At 43.5% G+C, this 10101-nt stretch overlaps 4 protein-coding genes across 4 annotated transcripts in view; 3 read left to right on the top strand and 1 right to left on the bottom strand.

Moving 5' to 3' along the window:
- The window catches only part of SARC_05593 (N-acetylglucosamine-6-phosphate deacetylase), a gene marked incomplete at its 5' end in the record, with an annotated part of 6247 nt that extends 3656 nt beyond the window's left edge, over positions 1-2591 (top strand). The window contains 3 exons of the mRNA XM_014300551.1: positions 129-381; positions 1251-1495; positions 1908-2591. Of these exons, the coding sequence (XP_014156026.1) occupies positions 129-381; positions 1251-1495; positions 1908-2051 (642 nt within the window). The remainder of the gene's footprint in view (positions 1-128; positions 382-1250; positions 1496-1907) is intronic.
- A 1547-nt stretch (positions 2592-4138) lies between these two features.
- On the top strand, positions 4139-4483 carry SARC_05592 (hypothetical protein; the record flags this gene model as incomplete). The annotated part of the gene is made up of 2 exons (XM_014300550.1): positions 4139-4175; positions 4278-4483. 2 exons carry the CDS (start codon positions 4139-4141, stop codon positions 4481-4483), a joined length of 243 nt encoding a protein of 80 aa, XP_014156025.1.
- An 864-nt stretch (positions 4484-5347) lies between these two features.
- SARC_05591 (hypothetical protein) lies at positions 5348-6173 on the bottom strand (the record flags this gene model as incomplete). The annotated part of the gene is made up of 2 exons (XM_014300549.1): positions 5348-5607; positions 6038-6173. The coding sequence occupies 2 exons, from the start codon at positions 6171-6173 to the stop codon at positions 5348-5350; spliced, it is 396 nt and encodes a 131-aa protein (XP_014156024.1).
- A 611-nt stretch (positions 6174-6784) lies between these two features.
- On the top strand, positions 6785-7608 carry SARC_05590 (hypothetical protein; the record flags this gene model as incomplete). The annotated part of the gene is made up of 2 exons (XM_014300548.1): positions 6785-6911; positions 7358-7608. The coding sequence occupies 2 exons, from the start codon at positions 6785-6787 to the stop codon at positions 7606-7608; spliced, it is 378 nt and encodes a 125-aa protein (XP_014156023.1).
- Between the last annotated feature and the right edge of the window lie 2493 nt (positions 7609-10101).

Genomic DNA, 10101 nt, shown 5'->3' with positions numbered 1-10101 from the left:
AATTATTAATTATTAACTAATAGCTACTAGCTATTAATTGTGAACTGTTAATTATTAACTAATAGCTATTAATTGTTATCTATTAACAATTAATTATTAGTCATTAATTATTAATTATTACCAATCAGGGGTTGAGAGAGCATGGCCTGCTGGTGTCGCTGGGCCACTCCAGTGCCAACATGGCTGAGGCTGTGGCGGGGATTGAGGCGGGGGGTACTCTTGTCACTCACATGTTCAATGCCATGGCGTCGTTTCACCATAGAGACCCTGGGCTGGTGGGTGTGCTGGGCAAAGAGGGCTATCGACCCTACTACGGCATCATCGCCGATGGGATCCATTCGCACCCTAATTCCATACGCATAGCGTATCAGACGCACCCAGGTACGTCACATGGGGGTCAACTGTCCTGTTAGGATCAGCCAAATGAGTTTGTGGTGTTATTAACGTTACATTGTAGGGGAAGTTGATCTTAAACCCTAGAACTCTTAAACCCTAAAACAAATAGAAGTACCTAATTGCTATGGTTGTAAAAACGGTTGGCCGCAGCAGATCAATGTGCACTGGTGATTGCTCTCGTGCGCACACATCCGATGCATTAGAGGAACGGTACTCCGAAAAGTCGTGACGTGTGTCAATGGACATTTGTTATATACTCATTTGTTTAAACGGTGACGGAGTGCCGTCTTTTTTGTCTCGCAGTTATGGTTGTGTGTACCAACACTCTTTCGTTCAATACACATCACACATCTAAATTATCTCCTTCCATATGCTTTCATATATGTATGTTTTAAGTTTGTGGGTGAGTAATACGTATATTTAAGTTTGTGGGTGAGTGTATAGGGATTATTATGTCTGTGCGTACACAGTTGCACATCTAATGAACGACTGTTCCCACAAATGTCAACAGACGTATTGACTTTCTATCACACTTCCCTGAAGGTCTACAGTACTGTAAACCCCATTTAACGAATGCCAGAGGTTAACATTCTTAGCTACATTCCCTGTTAATACACTCAGCTACATTCCCCGATAAAATTCTTAGATACATGTCCCATTAACACACTTAGCTACATTCCCTGTTAACATACTTAGCTACATTTCTTTTTTAACACACTTAGCTACATTCCCTGTTAACATACTTAGCTACATTCCCTGTGAACATACTTAGCTACATTCCTTTTTTAACACACTTAGCTACATTTCCCATGCCAACTACTAACTGATCATCCCCTGCCGTGGTGCTGCACCAGACGGTCTGTGTCTGGTGACTGATGCCATGGCTGCTGCGGGGTTGCCTGAGGGGCGTCACATGTTGGGTGATTTGCCTGTGGACGTAGAAGGCATCCGTGCTGTTATAGCTGGCACTAACACACTCGCTGGGTCGGCTGTGGACCATGTCACGTGCATTAAGAACTTCCGTGACTTCACCGGCTGTTCAATAGAGGAGGTGCTGGCCTGTGCCACGACACATCCGGCCCACGCGGTACAAGTGCAGGTGCGTTTGTGAATTGCTTTTGGGTTCATTGTAGGGTTTCTAACCGTCATAACCTCCTTTGTATAGTACATTGCCATGCGAAACCTCCGTTGAGTACGCGCGAACGGTTGACCTGCTCGTTGACGTGGAGCTTTAAAGTTCAAAGTGTTCATAGTTGGATTGTACTTGAAAACTGAAGACACAACATACAGGCACTTTACAGGTGATGGGTATGTTCAAGTACTAGTCCACAGGCATAAATAGTCAACGGAGTGGAATTTCAACGACTCCTGCGCCTGTAACCCTACACAAATATTCACACCACTGGCTTGTGTTGGTGATTAAAGAGGCTTAAACTGTATGAGTTGGTTGATTATCTTTATACTTTGTTCTTATTGAAGCTAATCCTGCGGAACCCCTTATGTGATTACAGGACACAAAGGGCTCTCTTGAGCCAGGCATGGATGCTGATCTGGTGCTACTCTCCGACAGCCTGTCTGTGCAGGCAACCTTCATTGATGGCGAACTGGCATACCTTCGCGATGGCTACGAACTCGACAGCTCAACAGCCATGTAGTCCATTCATCGCAGCATTTGAAGCCATTCATAGACAGGTGTAACTCAATAGCCATGGAACTCATTTTTTGCAGTAGGACCGATGCAGCTACAGCCATGAACCCCATTCATGGCAACATGGCGGGTGCCATTCGTAGAGTACTCACATATATGCTATGAGGGACTTCACTTCATCTGTCATATTCCATCACACTTCCTCATCACTCTTTCCCGTGATGTCGTCTCTGCTACGTGAGCTGTGTGCAGATGCTTGTGCAATGAAGCCTGCGCTGAGTACATAACCATCTCACGCCAAATAGTGAGTGTCAAGGCCTGAGCCTGCGAACTAGGCACAGCCTTTGTATCGCATTCGAGTTGTAAATCTGGCCGTGCGCGCAGTACAAGCATCGTCTGTCAAGAGAATGATAGTATTTATCAGTTGTTGATGAGATGGCGGGGTTTCAACCCGCTTAGAAGCGTGCAACACGCCACCCTGGAGCGTCTTCGCTCCGTTAGTGTGACTTGAATGTCATTCCGGTCATCATTAAATGGACAAAGTTGCATTTTATACTCTACTACTTCATCGGTCCGATAAAGTGGTACTCTTTAATTTTTGTATTGGAAAATCTATCAATCTGCCCTTGTGATGGAATATGTGGCGTACTGCTACTACGTGCTTGTGTATACTAGCTACAGTATTTACCAAACCACTCCTGAGCTATTCCTCCTGTGACGACCTAGTGCTTGCAAAAGATTGGTGACACTAAAACACACACACCACGAACATTCCATTGCACATAGCCTTCTGTTCATTTACAAGGCTATGAATTGCACCACTGGTTACGTACTGTCATGGTGTACATTTGTACTTTTAGGGTTTAAATGATGGGGATATGTAGTTCTAGGGTTTATAGATTTTAAAATAATCTCTCTATTTGGGGCATATATAGTTTTAGCGTTTTCAGCACTATGGTCACTTGTGTATAAATCCAGAATATTACTGGATAGGGGATTTCACCAATGAAAAGAGGACTTTATTACAAAAATAACGGCACCTCGATCGTGCACGTACGATGAATAGACCCGAGTTCATAGGGGTATTCCTACTTTAGCTATACCATTGCTACAAAAAAGAATTTGGCTACAGTTTGTACATTTTTGATATGTTTTGGCTACGAATTAGAATACAATTAAAATTTGATATATCGTTGGCTATATTTTGTCCACAGAAGGCAATAATGTGAACACACTGTGGCAACGAAACGTGCATTTTTGTAAATTCAGTAGCTTGTTTTGTTCACGTAGCTAAGTGTGCTTAATTTGTGTACGTAGCTTTAGTGTGCTTTATTTGTGTCGCCACTACAAACGTGTGAGTTTGTAAGAAAGCCAGTAAAACGTGTCATTAAGAGAGGATCATCAACAATGTCCGGCGGTAGGTGTTGTGTCCTGGAATGTGGCAATGTGGCAATGTGCCTGCGGTCGGCATAATAACTTTCCATCGCATGCGACCTGAATGGAGATGTCCATTGGCTGGGCGAACTAAAGCGTATTCAGTGGAGAAAGTGTGTAGCGCTCACTTCACTAAGGACAGAATGGTACCATTCAAAAATACAAAACAACCACACGTTGGTTGTGTGCCAAGTCTACATCTATCTGATGCAATGCCAGTGTCTCCTACAGACCTTGATCAGGTGGGTATCGCTAAGAAGCCAAAGAAAGCGTCAGCTGCATCTGTAGGTTTGCCCGTCGATGTGCCCGTCTTCACCACAATCTTGCCTCAGGACGATACAAAGAAACTTACAACTTCAGTACCATAGTCTGATACAGGTATCAGTGTTTTAGGTAGACAAGCGACACATGGGCTAGGAAAGGTACGAAGTGGCATAAGTGAGATCAAAAAGATATTCAAAGTGAGTGTTTTGGCAGGAGGGCAGGTCTTGTCCGCTCGCAAGGGATATAGAGCGTTGTGTTGTAGTAGCTGGTTATATCGAGAACTGCAGTGATCGAGGTGGTTGGAATTTTATGTGTAGCGAGGCGGGTACAGAGCTTGTATTTACACGGATCGTCTACTTTCCAGGGAGTGCCGAGCCTACTCTTCAGACCGTTAACATGGTATTCAATGGCGACGATGCTGACGAAACTACTGGTAAGTTCAACGTGTTATACAGGACACCATTACCCTTGAAGGCGAAGATCGTCCACAACATCCATAATGCGATGTTCAATAGTTGTAATTTTTCAAAATCAGCCATTGGCATGCCCGTGCTCCAAGGGCTAAACTGGCAGAGGAAGCAGGCCAATGATGTGGCTACTGCAGTTATCGAGTCCACGGCACCAGCTGCCGCAGAGAAAGTCGCAGAATGGCAGAAGAATTTGATGAGGACAACGGCTACCCCTCCAGATATCAATGCGCGTACTCTAACTCCAAGTTCAGCTAAAAAGTTGAAGCTCTAAGGTAAGGAGCAATACGTAGGTATATGTAGATATGTGATGTACCTGATTGATCTTTATTTATTGACAAATCTTTACAACGAGTTGGATCCGCCGTCAATGCGGGACACTGCTTCTTGCGGCTTTTCGATTTTGTGAATTTGAGTGACTTGGTCGTACAAGTTTCAGCAGTGCACACATACGTGATCCTTATCACTTGCTTGCGATGTTTCTTTTGAAGCGGTTCAAGTATAGAGTCGACTGTGTGTGTACTTGTCAAAGATATGCCTGGACCATTAAGCATACGTCTAATCGGAAATGCAACAGTAGGCATTGTTGTATCCCGAAAGATGGGAACTGAAGGTAATGCTCTGGCTGGCAAATTGGGTGTTTGTATTGGATTTGCTTCTGCATCCAATAGTAAGGTCGCAGAACCCTAAACCCTAAAACCCTAAATTGGATTTGTGCGTATTTTGTCTCATTGTACTCCTTCTATACGTTTCCAATCGTGACTGCAAAGATATCCACCCAGTTGTTGCCAACACTTTTTAGAAGACGTTTGTTGCAGCGCAACGTCTGCTGAAATCTTTTTAGTGATACATAGCGACACCTTGCTGATACCACACAGCACATAGGTCGGCCGCTTCCTTTCCCAACCTCACACAATCATCCCTCCCGCGCTGTCTTTTTTTGCAGTATTGTCTGTTGACCTTCAACATTAATTCAGCATCCACCTATATTCAAACTCCAAATGGTACTGAGTTTGTACTTGCAACACTTCACGATTCTGCCTTGCTTCTTTAGCCAATCTCGCCTTCTTTGCATCAAGTACCACACTAGTTGAGAGACTACAGTAGTGGACGTATTCCTATATACGTTAATAACGTTTTACGTCGTCAGCCCGAGAGTAATTTGGGACTTGATCAAATTACTCTCGGGCTGACGACGTACACATCGCACGATAACACTAGTTCCACTCACGAAATCCAGAATAATGCCAACAAGCACATTTCCTTGCTCACCACCGGTCTCTGTAGTAAACTTGCGCTTCATCCCAGTTCCTTTATCTGTACTTTTTATCGACCGCGTCACTATCCATAAACTCTTCGTCAAAATCTTGCAAAACATAGTCATCTGCAAAAGCACCGCTAAAACCAGAGTTTGAGGTAGAATGAATGTTTGAGAGCTTACCGTAAAGCTGTCCTCTTCAAACGTCACGTCATGTAATTCTTGAGTCCCGTGCCGAATAGCTTTCATCGTTTTGGCATCTAAATCTGGAATAACACTATCAACACCTCTACGCACACACGCATATGCGACAGCAGTCTTAACGAGAGTCTTCGTACCCTTCTTCGTATCCTCGCAATAACAGATTAGTGTATAGTATATATCGAGGAGGCTAGTTATGTTCTTCATTGAAATTATCCAGTTCATTATGTACTGCGCTACATAGGAAAAATGCGCGTCCAAGATAGATTTACCTGGAGTAGAAATGAAATCATAGCTAAAATATATCATAGTCATGCACACACGCATTTAAAGACACATGCATAAATCATACATAAATTTGTATAGTACCTTGTTGAGCCTCCGAGAATACCCATTTTGTGAAACGTAAGTCCACCTCCATATCTTTGAGCTTCTTATTGATCTTCACAACTGTTGGGAATGTTTTTGTGGATGCAAAAGCGTCAGCATTGTCACTTTGCATCATGATCTTTATAGAAAATCGTCTATTGATATGAAATGCTATATGATTGCACACTTTCAGCGTTTTAATTAGCGTCGTCCATCACCATATCCAAGAAGCATGATTTCAACTCACCGTTCACTTCATCTCTATACATAATCGCAGCGCCAAGCAGGCTATGTCTACATTTGCCGTAGTACTTTTAAGTAAATACCACTGAGATAAATAAAGTTGCTTTATCATGACAGTATCAGTACTACATCTTCTTTCATCCTCTCAATTTGTTCATTTTGCCATTTCTTCCTGGCCATATGATTCTGGAAGCGAAAAATCTTTTGTCAATGATATCTAAAACGGATGTAATGTCCAACAGATCTTTTAACTCAATGTTTACTCCGCATTCGTTCTCACTAGTGTCATTCAGATCTAGAAGCGTTGATCCATCTGTGAATCCGTCGAGGTAGCTCCGAAATTCAGCAACGAGGGCGGGATCACTAAGGCCTGGATAAAGAGTGGCATTTGTTGGTCCCGTGCCTGACAGTAGTTGCTGAGATTTGGCATCCTGGAGTAGCCGACGTGCTTTCGTCGCCAAGGTCTTACGTACATGTGTTTTGATTTTTGGCGGAACTATCGGAATGAAAAACCTGGCCTACCGGTCGCCGGAAATCCTCTACAACCTGGACTGTACTAACCGTGACCCACACATACCTGACCCGGAGCAGCCGATTGACGAGTACAACTTCACCGGTTTGGAGTACACAGGTAGGACCCTCAACAAGTTGGGATTTAAGTCGAAGCGATGAAAGCCAAGTTTCTCGCGGTCCAAATTGATAAGTGCGTCTCGAAATTCATCAATGGGGTGATGGTCGACCTCAAACTAATGGAAGCAGCGAAGCCAGTCCACCGAGTCTACGGGACGAAGGATCCTTTCAAGCAAGGTGTCGGCTGGTCTACAAGCTTCATACGGTCGGACACATCGAGCCGGGTGGCCCTTTTTGTTTGTGGGTTGCGTCGAGTCTGTTGGCAAGGAAGGACGCTCGGGTGACCCCGACGATGGACAGTCAGTTTTAGTTCACAGCGGACTGGTCGGCAACAAGCGCGCAGTTGTTCAAACTGCCAGTGACGCTTCCCACCGAGGAGGATATACTCAACACCGAAAAGGGGCGATTATCATGACTTGCATCGACTTGGCGACGTCATACCGCAAGCTGCTGATGGCACCGAGCTGTCGCCATCTATTGACCTTCTCCACGGACGACAGCCGCTTTCACCAACCGGTGTACCTTCTGGAAGGCGTACGGAACGGCTTCGAAATTTCCTCACGGCACCGGCCCTGAAGAATCGGAAGAAACTGGTCTCGTTGCTTGTCATGCTATCCTGGTGGTCAGGGATGATCCCACAGTATGCCCGGACCATGGATTCACTCACCCGGCTAACGAAGAAGAACTCCGTGTTTTAATGGCAAACGAAGCAGGTCCTCGCTCTATAAGCCTCTTCCACACAGCAGCTCATCCTGTACTCGGATGCATGCAAAAAGGAATGTCACTGTTTGTATAGATTCCGGGGGGAATTCCCTGTTACGTGGTTTTGGAAGCATCGAACCTACAAGCCCTGGCGGAACCAGACCTAATTGTTGGCCTGGAGAACCTGGCAAACAGTTCTCCGAGTCAGATATTGTATCCACAGACGCCGACTGCAAATATTCCCGCACACCGGCACCCGATACCAAATTGTCCCGGCGGACCATGTTGCATCGCATGCCTCTCCGACAAAAGGTAGCACCCGAGAGATGGTGGTGATCCGGCGGAAGGACGGCAGTGAAGGTTTTGCGGTGATCCTACGTTTAGTTTTGGATATGAGATCACAATCACGTAGCATGCGAATATGTTCCCAGTTGTCCTTGCCTCCAGTACCAGTTCCCTTAATGCCACACAACGAAATTACATTGTGCAACAAGCGAAGAGATGACGGGTTGTAAGTTTTTGGTAAAGAAGTGCCTGCATATTCTGCAACGGACCCAATTACCACTGGTCTTCTATTAGATATCATGGTCAACCATTCTAAGTCTACACAGGATGATACTTCAGAAAGTCGCCGTTTCTTGCGGTCCAACCAGGTGATGCACAAAATCGAGATCCCAACATATTTGGCGACTATATGTTCAGGTGCTGCGGCCATATGTACCCCCTTATGTTGCCACTCAACCGACGGGTATATTCCCCGGGGAACCTTCACCTGCTACCCCACGGTCGCAAATTTACATTCGAACGAATCATTATTTAGACACACTGCCACTTTTCTCATAGTTCCCCACCCAACCTGCTAACAACAGCACCATTCTTTAGTTACACTTCCTCTTTACTCATAGTCACTCACTCAATACACTCTACTCTCGTGCTCCCAACGTACACTACCCTTCAGCCGAGGTAATATGGGCTGACAAGTCGGTCTGAGATATTTTGAACATGATACCAAGAAGGATGAAGTTGTCATCCGAAATTCTGTTTCGGAGCGCGAAGTTGGAGACTTGCCCGATACCACACCACACAACTGATGTATCTCGAATATCATGGCTAGCCATAGATGGAAGTACCATAGGCGGTATTCGAAGATTTGGTCTGTACCGAAATCTGAATATAGTACTTCAGTAGAGTGATGAGACAGGGTTTGGGGGAAATCTATCTATCGACCAGTACTGAACGGGTATAAATTAGTACCCGCTATTCATGAAGAAGGAAGCTTCCTAGATGTTCGTGAAGAATCCATAATATGCCGTGGCTAGTCATTCCGATTCTGTAGTTATTGTAGTATGTCCGGACCAATTGGGGGTGAATTAGGGCCCACCAAAAACAGGTCTCAGGCCAGATTTTACAGCAAGAAACCATCTTTGATTATGGAAGTTAGCAGAGTTAGCTCACTCCCGAGAGCTAAGTCATCAGAGATAGCTCACTCCCGAGAGCTAATCAAGTTGCACAAATTACTCTCAAGAGTTGAGTTATTACTTAACCGACTTCCGAGGGCATATTTAGTTTCTCAACCGATTCCCGAGAGTGGATTAAGCCTGTCAACCACAACATATTAATAATAGCTGCGGTTCTATGTGAGTCACAACCTATACGGAAAGGCATCGTGTGATCAACGTAAGATTTGGTTGCAGAGAAGTTGAAATAGAAAAGTATCGAAGTGTTGAAGTGTTCCGCATAAGGCTTCTCATACTGAGCCCATGAGTTTTTACCCTGGCCAGCCCAAGCAGCTGAACACTAGCACAAACACCTTAGGTATAAAACCAAAGGGGAGGTCAGAAATAAATACATACATTTGCACTTTATTTAAGTCTACTACATTGTACTCTAACAAAAACAACTCTTTAAGAAACTGATACAAGCAAAGTGGCTTGACGAAAAGTTTTTATCTCTGGGGCACACGAGACAGAAACATCCACAAGTACGGTAGTCAAGCAGTTTGAACAGAAACGTGTTTGTTGCTATCATGGCACAAATGCGGATTGGGGTGTGTTCACGGCAATGCGTAGAGCTATCATAAAACAATAATTGGAGTACTATTTTATTTATACGCATATATGTAAATTATTCTATATATAATATATTATATATATCAAAATTAAAAACCATGCTATCATGGCACAAATGTTGATTGGGGTGTGTTCGCGGCAATGGGTAAATCTATCATGAAACAATAATCGAGTAATATATTATATATATACGCATACATATAAATTATTCTATATATAATATATTCTATTTATTAAAATTGAATATCATATAAAATGATAACATTGTACTTTTCAAAATTAACATATAAATGAATACGCATATCGTGTGAAGTCTATAAATCAGAAAAACTGTAAAGAAGCGCTTTATATATATATATATATATATATATATATATATATATATATATATATATATATATATATATATATATATATATA

Source organism: Sphaeroforma arctica, assembly GCF_001186125.1.
Source record: "Sphaeroforma arctica JP610 unplaced genomic scaffold supercont1.362, whole genome shotgun sequence".
Lineage (NCBI taxonomy): Eukaryota > Ichthyosporea > Ichthyophonida > Sphaeroforma > Sphaeroforma arctica.
The sequence above is the reverse complement of the archived record's forward strand: the minus strand, read 5'-3'. Positions and strand labels throughout refer to the sequence as shown.